The 15,162-nt window shown below is 30.5% G+C and overlaps 2 protein-coding genes across 2 annotated transcripts; one reads left to right on the top strand and one right to left on the bottom strand.

The window, feature by feature from the left end:
• Positions 1 to 1,724: 1,724 nt before the first annotated feature.
• On the bottom strand, positions 1,725 to 7,985 carry LOC146531642 (monocarboxylate transporter 14-like). The gene is made up of 6 exons (XM_085198418.1): positions 7,897 to 7,985; positions 5,346 to 6,824; positions 4,548 to 5,030; positions 4,038 to 4,259; positions 3,303 to 3,585; positions 1,725 to 3,117 (listed from the first exon to the last, which is right to left on the bottom strand). Exons 2-6 carry the CDS (start codon positions 6,561 to 6,563, stop codon positions 2,960 to 2,962), a joined length of 2,364 nt encoding a protein of 787 aa, XP_085054544.1. The 5' UTR covers positions 6,564 to 6,824; positions 7,897 to 7,985; the 3' UTR covers positions 1,725 to 2,959.
• Positions 7,986 to 10,192: 2,207 nt separating this feature from the next.
• Positions 10,193 to 10,853, top strand: RpS24 (ribosomal protein S24). Its single transcript, XM_085198423.1, has 2 exons — positions 10,193 to 10,351; positions 10,458 to 10,853. The coding sequence occupies exons 1-2, from the start codon at positions 10,302 to 10,304 to the stop codon at positions 10,804 to 10,806; spliced, it is 399 nt and encodes a 132-aa protein (XP_085054549.1). The 5' UTR covers positions 10,193 to 10,301; the 3' UTR covers positions 10,807 to 10,853.
• Positions 10,854 to 15,162: the final 4,309 nt, after the last annotated feature.

Raw genomic sequence — 15,162 nt, forward strand, 5'->3', positions numbered from 1 at the left:
TCCAGGGGGACCCCATGCTTTCTGCGTATATTTTTTTAGATATCTACTGTTTTATTATTATTAATCTTAATGCCATATACATACTTACGAGTATAAGGATGTAATGTGATGAAATATCTTAAGATTAAAAAACATTTTTTTTTTTCAACTTTGTAAGTAGTAGGTGTGCATTATTAACCCCCGACGAAAACTGGAGTTTTTAATGTGTGTGTGTCTTCGGCATCGTAGCTACCAAATAGATGAGCCAATTCAGATCAAGTTTTCTTAGTTTTGAAAGGCGACTTATCCATAATTCGAGAAAACATGCTCAGCCGCTTGAAGATTATCCGCTCGTTTCTGGTTGTTTGTTTACTATTTAGAGCTTTTTATGTGCGGGGAGGGGGGTTAATTATCAATTATTTCTCTATTTCCTTTTGCGTTGGTACCTATCCCGCTATATTTAGGATGCTGTAGCATGATGCCTTAAAAATAAAGATAGATTATACCTTTAAATTTATAATGCGAGGAAGGTAGAGTAGACTACAACACACAAAACCTAATGTTACCAAAGGCACACCCGGGGCCTTTGCCCAAGGCCTGCAAATTTAAAGGAGTAAAATTTGCGAGGTTTTTTTTCAAATTTGGGTCTTTTTAAGGGACCCAACATATCAGAAGATGCGTGCTCCCAATATATAAATCTAGGTCAAATTTAAAAATCATAATAAAAATAGGTACATATTATTTACTGAAACTAAAGTAATGTTTTTGTATAAGTGTATTTCTTTATGATTTTCCTTTATGGCGTTTGCCTTCATAAAAATATTTTTTTGTTTTTATCTATAAATGTTAATGTTTTGTAATAAAAATAAAAGTTTAAAATATATTATAAGTTAGGTTTCATAAATATATGTATGTAAAAAAATATGATATTTTCTTATACCTAAATATAACGATTATTTCGTATATCTGAAAGACAGTGAATAATAAACTTACTTGTTATTGAATTTTATGTGACGAATAAAAAATAAAAATAAAAATAAATCCTTTTTTTACTAATTAAGAGATCTATCTTTCCTAGGTATGAAAACAAACACTAATAGTAACTTGCTGGTGGAAGCTGCATGAGGTTACACAAGAGCATAACATCTATGGGTACGCCACCAAAGGGTTACCAAAGGGAACCTTAACCGAACAAGAACTCTGCCACTGCTGATACATTATCCTTATGTACTTAACTGTCGGAAAGAAGAGGCAAAGTGAGTCTCCTCTCTGCTGGGGCATGCCTTATCTGAATTCGACAAACTGTTACTTTGAAAAGACTATTTAATGTAAAGCCACCTACTAGTCGTGCTGCAACTCCAGTTAGAGCGCCGATCTCTGTAGCTTGCTTCAAGTAACGTTCCCGGCAGAAAGTGGGGAACGGAGTCTCTTAGCACTGGGTTCCGCTACCTGCTATCTGCCTACCATGCTGTGTGCGGGGTACAGCGTCAAGCTGATTTTTTTTAATATATATATAGTAACATTACCATATAAAAATATTTTTTTGGCGACACAGTGCCTGATTGTAAACGCGACAGTTGTGGGTTCGATTCCCACTCGGAGGAATTAATATTTTCATTTCCTCGCCCTAGTAACTAGACAAAGTCCTGCCACTAAGGTTCCTTCTAAAGAAGAAAAAACATTTTTTATCATAATACTTTTAATTACAATAAAATACAGGTACATTATTAATAACGATAGCAATAACAGATTAAATATATTACGTTTATTGTGAATGTTTAATTATACTATTACTTAAAAGTATATTGATAGCCTGAGCCTCAATTTATAGGCGAGAAATTGTAAAAAATAGCATAAACACCATAAAATAATTATTTTTTTAAAATTTTTACAGAAGTCAAAATTTTTTATATAAATTTTATATAAATATGTCTTTTTAAATTTCTAAAAGCCAGTAGAGAAAAATTATACCATATAATAAAATGGGGCATCTTTGAACACTTTTAGGATTATATTTCATAGGCGTCGATATATTCTAAAGTTAATAATTTTCATAATATTCATAATATTCTTAGGTAATATATTTATATAACAACAAAAATAAAAATATATAAGACACTACTAAATCATTCATGAAAAGAATATAAATTATTAACTTTAAAAAAGTATACATATACTTTTTTAAAGTTATAATAATAAAGAAACAATGAAATCCTTTTTTAAAATAAAGTTAACATATTCTATTAACTTTATAACTAAAGATTGTAACATATATATAATATATTTTTAACAAGTAATTTGTCTACATTGTGCCATTTTATTTGATAAACTACTTTACTATAAAGGTATAATAATTTAAAACGTCGTTATATTTCAAAAGTGCCTTACATTTCAAAGAAACTATATTTCAGTTTTCTTACCAGACCGTATACTAAGGTATTTAGTAGCATATTGTATAGAGAGGTAGAAAGAGGGGACCTACGACAAAAATTCCGACATAAAAGTCAGACAGTAATGGGGTGAAAATTGACTATTCTGGGGTGGGCACAGTCCCCTGGCCCCTCTAATCCTACGCCCATGCTCGCGAGTAGAGATCAAACATTTCGCTACAGCCACAATCAACTCAATTAGATGTCGAACTCTACCCAACAGCGCTACTTTGAATATATTATGCTAATTATATTTTAAACTATAAAATTAATTATACTACATTATATGAGTATACAATTAGAAAAATAATATCCATTATATCATGTTACATTTTCTTAGTAATTGAATTAAATATTTAATATTTTTATTTTCTCGCTCTGGTAACGAGGTAAAACCAGGCGTTAGGTTCCACCACTTAACACGCAATGCCTCCAGAATCCGGGAAATGATGAATGATGAATGAATGGGATAAGCGTGATTCCCCGGGTGAAATCGAACCCGTAACCAATATCTATAAAGTAAAACACTGTACCACTCCTCTACAAAGAACCTAAGCTATACTAGAATCACAATCATCTATGTTTTGATGTTTTTCTTGATAATTTTTAATTGGTTGTATCAATGATATTAGCATACCAGCTACTATAATCCATCCACCTGCTAAATAAAAGGAGAGTTCCCAGGATAATGTCACATCGTAGATTAGACCTGTAAAGTAAAGTAATTTTGGAATTGTAAAAGCAGTAGTTTTAAATATGGAATAAGGAATTAAAGAGCAGTAAGAAAGCAAGCTGCAAAGAACAAAGTGTCTTAACACTAGGTTCCCCCACCTACCCTGCTATATGCGGGATTCAGCGTGAAGCTATTATATTATGTTACATTTCAATAATTACCTGACAATGGCGGTCCAATTAAATGGCCAATACCCTGAGCCAGCAACACTAATCCATACGCTGAAGTAAAATCATCTAAAGATACCAATTTTACCAATAAATTTGGTGTGAAAGTGAAAGATGCTGCAAATAATAGTCCAAAAGCTGCCGAAATCAAAGCTAAAACCACATAGCTTGATGCCGCAGGTATCGCTGCTACTGATGCACCGCATAGTATTAAACATATAGCGTATAAGTTACCAATTGACACGTTCGGAAAGTCGCCTATCCAGCCAAGTGACACCTGGAAATTAGATGTAAATTGTAATAAATATATGTTCAAGTTTGTATTTATTGTTTATTTTATTCTTAAGAATAGACAAGTTCAACTTAAAATCAAGAAGAAAGTCAGGGTTCCCTAATTTGTATCCAAAATTGTACTTAAAGTAACAAATATATTATATTTAACCCATTTGTGTTTCTTTATCGGGATTAGAATGTAGGTACAATCATAGAGTTTAGTTAGACGCGTTTCAGTCAGACTATACACATTATGCTGTTGATACATCATGTAATACTCATGGGCGTTAGCACAGGGAGGTCCGGTTGGTCCGTGTCCACCCCAGAATAGCCTTGTGCCCACCGAGGAAATTGTACTAACAAAAAATTATCTTTGAAACTTGGATAAAAAAATATACATACAAATCTTCTTCTCTAGATCTTCGACTTACATGGAAAATATACAAAACTACTCACCATACCAATAGTATTGGTAATTCCAATTAAGCTCAGCATAAAAGCTCCATCGTCCTCACTATACCCCCTTTGTATCATATGCTCCGCCAAATAGAAATAGGGGACAATAAACCATATAAATATTATAATTGTACCGAAGCATAATAGATTGAATGTTATCTTCTTGAAGAGAGACACATTGAACATGTCGCCTAAACAGCTGACGCAGTCGTCGTACCATTTCTGGAAAAATATGAGTTAAAATGTTAACTGAGAATAATTGAGGGTTGTCGTGGTGCAGGGCAAGCGTGCGATTGTATACGCGATTGGTTGGGTTCGATTCCCAATTGAGGAAATGAAATATTCAACATTTTCAGTTCCTCGCTCTGGAAACGAGGCACAGTGCTCTGTCAAATACCATGCGTTGCCTCCAGAATTCAGCGGAAACTGGGGAATGGAAATGGTCCTAAAACGATGTTTTCAGGTTTCTTCTGCCTACCCTGCTAAATATAGATAAAAAAATATTCTTACCTCTTCTTGCTCATTGACCGTTATCATAGAATTCTTAAAAATATCTGGACATGAGGACGCTTTAAGTTTATATCTTTTAATATTTAACATTGCGTTTCTATGACTTATAGAATTCAATGGCATCTTCAGGTCTCTCAAGTAGTGATGGTTCACCGACAGTTGCTTTTTAAACCACTCTCGTCTACTTTCTTTACTATCCTGTTTAATTAAAGGTTTATCTTCTTTTGTCTCTGAAAAAGATTTTCTTATTCTACCCAATTTAGGGTTCTTCAGTTGACAATTTTCTAACATTTTGTCCTTGTTTTGGTCAAACTTTTCCGAATGAGTTCTCTGTAGTTCATTGGTGAATTTTACTATTGGTGGACTATTGTCGTTATTTCTTTCATCATGTTTCAATGAATTGCTTTTGAAAGATGGATATTTAATGTCCGTATTATCTTCGCTTGCCTTTTTAACTAGGAGATCTAATATTGTCCTTGAAGCCTGTAAGAAGAATTGATTTCTGTTTAAATTTTACATTTGTTTAATATATTTTTAGTTAGTAAGATATAATTAATACACAGGCGTCAGTTAATCTCCCCTGATCAATTGCAAATATCTTATCTATCATGGTCGTAAAAACCAGAGTGATCTTTTACTACGTCTACTCAACAAAATCTTAATAATTAATCTTAGTAGAAAAACTTAAGCCTCTCAATAGGAGTGGAGTGCCTTAACATTATGTTCCAAGATTTCCTCTGCCTACTCTACTAAGTATGGGAGACAGCGGGAAGTTAAAAAATAAACTTATATTCTCACCTTATCTGTGTATGTAAGAAATGACGGAATATTCACTAACGACTCCGACTTCCTTCTATTTCGTTTGCTCGAAAGTAGTACATTTTCTCTATAAAGTATATTAGCAGCTTCATCTTTTATAACTTGTTCGGCTGGAGTTCCATTTTTTATTAATCTTTTCATATTTTTACCGTGGGTTGGAATGTCAAAGTCGTTACAAGCGTTGGCAATGGATACTGAGCTTGAATGTTTCGATTTGGCATCTTCTTTCGCTTCGCTTCTCTGTTTCTTCTGTTCTAAAATCCACCAATCAGGATCCCGCATCACACAACCACAGACACACAAATTCAACAATGTACCTGACAGTAGAAGAATAGTTCCCCGCCATCCGTATTCTTCTATAAAATACTGAGTCATTGGAGCATAAACGAATGTGCCAACACCAGTACCACAAGCCCCCAAGCCCATCGCTAAATTTCTCTTCTTTTCGAACCAATAAGCTATTGAAACGACTGCTGTAACGTACACAAGGCCAAGTCCCAATCCTGCTATAACTCCAAAAGTTATCATCATCATTTCTAAGCTTGTCGAAATTGATGCTAAAACGAAGCCTATTGTTGAAATAATTCCTCCCAAAATTGTCATACTGCGACATCCGTATCGATCAACAAGAGCACTCATTACAGGCCCAGATAACAATGGGACAGCGATGAATAGACTTCCTATCCAAGCAGTTGTAGATTTGCTAGCTTGGAATTCATCCAAAAATTCTATATAAAGTAAGCCGAAAGAGAAGCTTATACCATCAGCAATCATGGATATTATAAATGATGAACCCACGACTACCCATCCCCAACCACCATCAGGTATGGTCACTTTTTTATCATTCACATTTAGGTTTTCAATTTTGACTTTAACAACTTCGATGTCTTCACACCCATCAGTAGTATCAACTTTACTAACTTGAATCCCATCAAAATCTTCTTCACATTGAACATTTTTACGCATTTTATCAGTTTTAAATACTTGCAGTAGCTCTTTATTACTAATTTCTAATTCAGGACTTGAGAAAGTTGAAGTACTAACACTGGTGGAATCTTCTTCATCTCCCTTAACTATACCAGAAGTAGATTCAGTGAGAAGAGATTCTCTTACAGCATCATTTTCTGCTACCCTTTCTCTATCTCGAGGTGTTCTAGTTCTATATATAACACTTGAATATTCATGGTCAGACTCCATTTTAATACTATTGTATGTTAATAAATAATACTGGCAGTGTCTATTATTTTGTTTATTAACGTCTTAACCTTGGATCTCTCGCGGAGTACCGACTGGACTGCCGTGCTACACTGTTCAGCTTTAGTGTAATCGGTTTATTTTGATCCTGAACCATTAAGATGTTGATGAGTGAACCTGAGTCTGTAATAACGCCGCCCATACAAAGTTTTGTGGGACAAATCAATTTGCTAAATGGTCATCTATGCGTAGATGTTTCAGCATCTGAAAGTTAGAGAAAGTAGTTTAACTAGTATAATAACCTAAGTGTAATTAATAAATTAACTTTTTAACAAAAAACTAAAAACCGGCTTCTAACAATGAATTAAAAAGTAAAAAAAAATCACAAAGATTTTATAATTTTGAAGTCTGTATAATCTGTTATGTGTATAATACAATTATTAATTTATTTTCTGCAGAGGCAGTCATGGCACAGCGGCATAGCTCATGACTATAAACACAACGGTCGTGGATTCGATTCCCATTTGGGATATGGATAGTTTTCAAAATTAGGCTGTACGAGTGGAAAAGAGTACCGTAATCTAAGGGGGAAACCTTAGATTACCACACTCCTTTATATCCTGCTATATGCGAGATGAATCTAAAATTAAGTTTTAACATGAATCTAAAATTAAGTTTTACAAAATAGGCAGGAAAAACATTGAAGGTGCGTCGGTAAAGGCATATAGAATTTATAGGTGGGGTCCATCTTGACAGCTCTGATTTATTTCTATGGCAAACATTTAGGGAACCTCGCTAAGAGGCCTCGCTAAGAGGCTTATGGGGTCAAGGCCGCTGTTCTATATCTAATGTAGTAGGTATTTTACATGGAGATTATAGTAGATAAGTAAAATATTAATTATATATAAACATGTGGACTAACTCAAATTATGTAAGTACCTACTTAAAATATGGTAGGTGCGTATTTTACAAAAAATCCATAAGTTAAACGAATTAATGAGAAAATTTCCATAATAAATATATAACATTAACATAAAACGTGCATTTATTACGATAAATACGTGATATATTTATGAGAAGAAGTAGAAGAACATAGAGACATTCGTAAAACACATGAAATAAAGAATAGAATGTATAAGTAAATATTAATAACAATATTAAAATAAAAATCTACCATAAACTATAAACAAAAATACAAAATATATGAAAACCTGTCATAATTCCACACTATTTCTAATTCACAACACAATTATACATTTCAGAATTACATAACAAAAAGAAAAATCCAAATAAACATAGAAAAAGAAGCATTTAATAAAATTATATTACAACTTACTTGAGATAAAGACCGGCTTAAATCAGATGTGAAACGACGTAAAACGACGAAGTCTACAGCTGAAATACAGGCTTTAGGATATACCGGCGCCAGCTATAGAGACGATCGATATAGGGGTAAGGGGTAGTCTACCACCCACTATGGGGTTGGCTATTAATATTTTCTAGAGGATTTTATATGGGAATTATAATTATATAATAATAGTTTGTTTAAATAGAATCATATTTTTGTTAGCGTTGCGTGACTGGTTACGCAGGATAGCTAAGTAGAACTTAATGTTAGGACTCACTTCTAAAAATAGTGATTAGCATAGAAATTATTAAATTGTTTATTTTCTTAATAATTAAATATTGTAGTACTATATATAGTAAGAGGTCCTTGTGGCACGATAAGGTAAGAATATAACCGTAAAATCGACGGTTGTGGTTTCGATTCCCATTCGAGCAAATTAATTATTTTATATTTTATTTATATCCATTATTTATATATAAATGATTGGATAATTCATTATGTAATATGAACATTTATTATTTTCATTTTAAAAAGTATAAGAGAAGGAGGTAAGTCTTCAAGCGATAGCTGATAACGTAATTTTGTTACGTTGCCGTGAAAATTCTTTCTTGATTAGTTATACATTACCTTAATACGAGTATCTAATTGGAGTTTAGGTATGAAAATCTTTAATTTTATATTTTGAGATTACTTTTTAATTTATTATTGAAATAAAAAAATGTGCTATGAATTCTATGTAATATTCCAAATTCCAAAACAATGGTAGTATACAAAAAAAATAAGAAGCCCTAATGGCGCAGTATCCGATCTCAATTTGGGGGAGTTTATTACTTAATATTATCAATATCTCGCTTTGGTTACGAGGCTAAGCGCGGCGTTGAGTTCTGCCACTCAACAACGGAATATCTTAACTCTAGGTTCCCAATTCCCCTCTGCCTACCATGCTATGTGCTGGATATAGCGTGAAACCTTCAAACATATAAGTATTACTATAAAAATAAAACGATTTGTTTGTATTGTTCTTTAGCTTTGACGTCATTGACAGACGATGATCGATCTTTCAACTCCTTATATACCCGGAGTTAAGGCCAGTCGCGGCGCAGAACGCACAAACGTGTCAGTGTGACTCTAATCGCGATAGGTTGTGGGTTCGTTTCCCATTCGAGGAAATGAAATATTTGAAAAAACGAACAAACAATTACTAAAAATAATTCAAAAACACCTGTCATTATTTGATAGCCAAATTGCTGGTGAGGGTATTGCAGTAATAATGAAAATGTAAAAGCCTTTAAGTTTTTTGGATCTCGTATAAAATTATTGTATAATAGGACATTAGTAGTTATGATAGGACATTCTATAAAATAAAGAAAATTAAAGCATTTATATTATAGTCATACTGTATATAATTAACGATATATCCAGATTAAAAAAAAAACTAAATAATTGTAATACGACGTCGGTTACGATACTGATTCTTTTATACTTACAATTTTTTTAGATTTTTTAGAGTTGTGTATATTACAAAAAATATTTAGATAATAGATATATTTAATTAAATTGATGAACTTATAATCAACTTAAGTAAGTTACAAAGTACTCGATAGTTCATGTTCTAGCCATCGTCATTATAACGATAACCTTTCAAGCATGCCCTGGGGAAGATAAAATAAGGTGCATAAATCATATTTCTTTACTACTAAAGGTTAAAGACTTTCGCCTGATGAATTAAAATGGCAAAGTTTTCATATTGCGTAATGGTATTAAGGAATATAATTTCTTCGTGTAGAGGGAAATCATAATGCTAAATTTATCAGCTCATCTGTGATAATAAAAACTTTTTTATATATGTAATAAGTAACAATCATAATTATACTTAAGAAATATTATGAAAGTATAATATTTCAAGAAAAGAATGAAATCATATTTTTTTAATAATAAATTAGTGTGAGAAATAACAAAAATTATATATTAACTATTACCAAATAAAAATTTGTTATTATTTTTATTAATATAAAAATATTTTGAAAGCTTGCTGAAATATATTACATTATAGTATATTAGAATGTACTTTGTGATATATTAGCATCGTGAAACGAAATGCAAAGCTTGTTGTTCTTAGTTGCCAGTGCGTAAAAATCATCTGCTACGCATATATTATTGTTTTATATGCATACTGCATATAATTAACAAAAAATATATTTCATTAATAAGTATTATCAAAAATTAAAACCATTTAATAATTATATTTTCAATGTTTTATAATATTATTTTAATCTGTGGCTAGTAATGAATGAAGAGAATTTGTTTACGGCAACACTGACACGTTCTTTTTCCTTGTGAAGTTGTTAGAGACACGTGCGTGTATCGCGCCGAAACCTCTAAAATTATCCAAAATGAGTGAGGGAACCGCGACAATTCGTACTCGCAAATTCATGACCAACAGGTAAATGTGTAAAACATAAGATAATATGAAGAAATGTTATGTGATGGACGAAATGAGACATGGCATCCGTGACAGGTTATGTGTGACAACGTTTTGTGATTTTCAGGTTGTTGGCGCGCAAGCAGATGGTTTGCGATGTCCTCCACCCGGGCAAACCCACTGTTAGCAAAACGGAAATCCGCGAAAAGCTAGCAAAAATGTATAAAGTGACACCCGATGTAGTCTTCGTGTTCGGCTTCAAAACCAACTTCGGAGGTGGCAAGTCCACCGGCTTTGCCTTAATATACGACACCTTGGATTTAGCTAAGAAATTCGAACCTAAACACAGATTAGCTCGCCACGGATTGTATGAGAAGAAGAGGCCCACACGCAAACAGCGTAAGGAACGTAAGAACAGGATGAAGAAGGTGCGTGGTACCAAGAAATCCAAGGTCGGAGCCGCCGCGAAGAAGTGATGTGACGGTTAATAATTTGTAAGTAAATAAAAATCCCAAAAAAATTATATTGTGTTTGTATTTGAATCCTAACATCACTATGTAGATAATATATTTAGTCAATTCTAATTAGTAATAGATATTTATATAGTAATATTAGTTGCAGTTTTAGTATGAGGATTTCTCAAAATTGTATTATATATTGACTTCTTAATTAGAAACATTTCATGCCAGATACTAAGTAGGGTTAACAAAAATAAAAGTTAATTTTTTTTTTAAGCAATTACATGAGTCTGGCAATCACTTTTATATTTAATTATTATATGTTTTATCATATTTGTATATCTTTTATGTAAAGAGTTGACTTGACTTAATTATATGTGTTTTAGGAACCAGAAGTGGTAAATAATGAAAAGTGAGGAAACTTACTAAGGAATAGCCTCTATTTACAATTCATTTAATTCCTTATTTAAAAAAATTATAAGACCATGTTATATCAAGTGACAATTACTACACACTACATCTAAGTCCTCTCTTTTTAATTCTCTTCAAGATCTTTAAAATCCCTATTCAAAATCTGCTACTTTTCGGGTATTCTTTCTTATTTACATTTTCCAAGAATATCAACGAACTTAAAAAGTTTGATACTTTACAATAAATATGAAACAAATGAGATGTTTAAATATCACAAAACAATGTTTTAATTTTTGCATCATGCATGGACTTGTGATATTAAATTTTGATTTATAATTTTTTTCAGCTTCACTCTGCATCCCACATAGAACTGTAGGTAGAGGGAGCCTAATGTTAAGACACTGCACCCCACTTTCCGCCGAATTCTGGAGGTGTGTTGAGTGTCAATACTCAACAGCACACTGCCTCGACACCCGAGCAAATAAATGAAATATTTCATTTCCTTGCGTAAGAATCAAAACAACAATCTGTCATGTTGACAGTTACTAGTCACTTTAAAATAATTATTATATAAATCAGAATGTATAAAAATAATAATTTTAATATTTTCTTTTATTAGATATTGTAAACATAATATACATATTTAAAATTATTAGTACATTAAACTTGTACGGTTCCATTTAGCCTTTTTCTAGTTTCAAAGAAATGAATAAAAAAATAAATAAACAGACAAATAGAGTCATGTCATGATTCCATCTTCCACAATCCATCATCAGACCAGCTATTGATGATTCTATATAAAAGGAAACTTATTATTTGGATTCACTGTCTGTGTGGCGGTCCATACATCTTGTAAGGTGAGGAGCTCAGAGAAATGGTTGAGACTTGCAACACAGGTGTGGGTTAAAGAGGCTTTTAGCAGTGTATGGAGGAAGCTGAATATTTTGTACTTTTAAAATATTTTCCATTTTTAAAGTTATTAATACAAGCTATAAAATTTTAAAAAAGACTATTAATGAATGATTAAAATTTCTTTTCACGATATTTAAAAAACATTTTTTTAATAAAAATATGAAAACTTTCATTTAACGTCTCAGTTGCATTGCATAAAATAACATTATATTGCATGAAGAGCAGCTGAAATAAGAATTGTGTGTAATATAGAAATAAAACAGCAAGTATCAACATTGTATATCATTATTTATTACATTACATTATGAATCACATAAAATATACTTTAAACTTGTTTTCATCAAACTACTGAAATAAAAAAAAAAAACCGACAGAACTTACTTTGCGTTTCACCTAAATATAATATTATACAATGTCTTTAATAGGAGTAGAAAGAAGAAAATTAAAATTAAACTCTTTAGAAAGTAAAATGTATAGGTACATGTATGTTTGCTACTGTTTAAAAGTAAAAAAAAAAATAACCACATATTAAAATATTTTTGCTTATCTATATTCATATAGAGCATTAAGCATCTATTACTTTGTTTGCTAATATGTTGCAAAGTAAATTCTGCACATTATTAAAAATAAAAATATTTGGTACATTTTATAATGCTTTTTTTTATCATTATTACGATTTAGTTCAAATTACTGTTTATCAGTTAACTAAAACTTATTAGATAGATCTATAACACGAATTTTAAAGTAACTTATACATAATTTAATATTTATTTGTGAATATATTAATGGCATAATATAAAGAAAAAAATATGTAATTAAAACACTACAAATAATAATATATAATTTCAAGAAAAATTTAATTTTATATAAATTGATTATAATGTACAAGATACCATTTTGTATTTGTACATATTTAATTATTGCTTTTTGCTGTTTAATTAATTTTTAATCTTTTAGCAAGTCCTTTATTTGGTCTAACTCTAAAGAAGGGTATATACATATCACTATAATATAGTGCAAAACAGTTCACTTATTTATTTTATACATATTAAAATAAAAATTCTCATATCAACTCTATATACTATCCAAATTGTTCATGCAACATTTTCTTATCAGTTATATAGTTTTTGATGTAGATTTAAAATCTCTATTTAAAAAAAAAACATATGTACAGTCTGCGGGTTCTAAGCTAAGCTTTGCATTAGTGTGAGTGTTCATATACAGCATGTTTTTGACACACATCACTTTAAATGAAACCATAGTTTTTCTACTCTATAAAAGCCTAATACAATTAAAAAAAACTCTCAAAATAAACTTTTTTTTTTCAAACAAAAATAATAAAATTATCGTTGTAAAATAAAACGCCATTTGTTAAGGATGACGCACGCACACATAAATCTATCAAAGGAACACCGCCGCACACACTTTATTAAAAGGTGCGCTGCCGCTTCTGTATAGCGTAGGTGTGATGTCACTCGCTTGGCCTAAATCAGTTTATATTTATACTGTTACAATCGGACTACACTTCTTGATAGCAAAGTATCTAAATTTTAATATTTTATTTTTGTGTTAAATATTATTAAAACTGAAAGATAAGTTGGCATTATACTATACTATATAGAAAAATACGAGCAGTAAAAAAAGAAAAAGTAGAAATATTTATTTCATTTTAAATAACAGAAAGCCATGTTAGTGTAAATTTATTATTTAAACAAATAAGATATACAAAAAATATATGTATATGATGTAATGTTTCTAATGAACTATAATATATATTATTGGAAAGATTCATCATTTTCAAATTATTTCTTTTTTTATAAAATAACATATGGCTAACTTAGCTAAAAGAAAGTCTTCTTATAATATAATTATAACCTCAAAAAATTATAAATAATCGTATTTATCTACATTATATTTGGATTATATGAAACTTACCTAAAAATAAATAAACACATTAATTTTAAAAGGAAATACTGTTCTTTTTGGAATTTTATTATGATCAATTTTACGTTATTTATTTTATGTAACGAATAACATCTTTGAATTTTTTTCACACAATGATTATTTATAATCTGTATTAAATATGACAGATATTCAAAACTGAAACACTATAGAATTTCTTAAGCAACAATTACTAAGGCAGTACTTATATTTTATTTATTATTATCTATTCAATTTACATTTGTGTGTGTATGTGTTTTAATGGACTTTTATTATAACTACTTCAATATTCTATACTATTCTATGTCATTATATAAAAGCTACTCAAATATTTAATCACGTGACTTATTTTAATAATATTATAATTCAGAATTCAATTAAAAAAAAAGCTTGAAGCTGTATCCCGCATATAGCAGGATCAGCAGAGGAAACTGTGCTGAGCGACGGAACTTCCGCCGCGTCTCGTCTACTTACTAAAGCGAGCAAGGAAATGAAAAGAATACATTCCCTTAAGTGGGAGTCGAACCCACAACAGTAGTGTTTGCATAGACTTTGTCCCACTGCGCCACTCTTAAATAATATATGCAATTAAGTAAAAAATATTAAAATATACTACAGAATTGTAGAAATTATTAGTAATTCCTTTTACAAAGATACTAAATTATCTTCCTATAAAATATTATATTTATACTAAAATTAAATAAATACACATACTTAAGGAATTTGTGAAAGAAATGTTATTTTTATTTTAGTTTTACTAATAGTGTAGAAGTTTCTAACACACTTTTCAGAAATTTAAAATACATCAAATTAATTATAATAATTGTAATAACTTAAACTTATATATAATATATTAATAATATAAATAAAAATAGAAAGCAAATTATTCATATAAAACAAAATATAACCTAACGTTGTATTCTTATTATTGGAACTAACACTTTAAAACAGGTCGTATATTCAATTATTGCTCAAACAACTTTACAATAAGTAATTATTTTTTAAATTTTAATATGTGATAGTGCAAATTCTACCTGTTTTATTTACAAGTGTATTACTTTTTAATTATTTTCATGGCCAACATTGATTTCAACATAAGTGCAAAAACGA

This window comes from Heliconius melpomene, chromosome 15, assembly GCF_056956725.1.
Source record: "Heliconius melpomene rosina isolate 202511_hmr_F chromosome 15, ASM5695672v1, whole genome shotgun sequence".
Taxonomy (NCBI): domain Eukaryota; kingdom Metazoa; phylum Arthropoda; class Insecta; order Lepidoptera; family Nymphalidae; genus Heliconius; species Heliconius melpomene.

Bases quoted from the DNA above. Each gene is read 5' to 3' on its own strand.
- LOC146531642 (XM_085198418.1), bottom strand. From the start codon at position 6,563: ATGGAGTCTGACCATGAATATTCAAGTGTTATATATAGAACTAGAACA. The intron at 4,260-4,547 runs GTAAGAATATTT...ATATTTTTCCAG, and splicing joins CGGTCAATGAGCAAGAAGAG to AAATGGTACGACGACTGCGT. The intron at 3,586-4,037 runs GTGAGTAGTTTT...TCTAATTTCCAG, and splicing joins TTACCAATACTATTGGTATG to GTGTCACTTGGCTGGATAGG.
- RpS24 (XM_085198423.1), top strand. From the start codon at position 10,302: ATGAGTGAGGGAACCGCGACAATTCGTACTCGCAAATTCATGACCAAC. The intron at 10,352-10,457 runs GTAAATGTGTAA...TGTGATTTTCAG, and splicing joins CGCAAATTCATGACCAACAG to GTTGTTGGCGCGCAAGCAGA.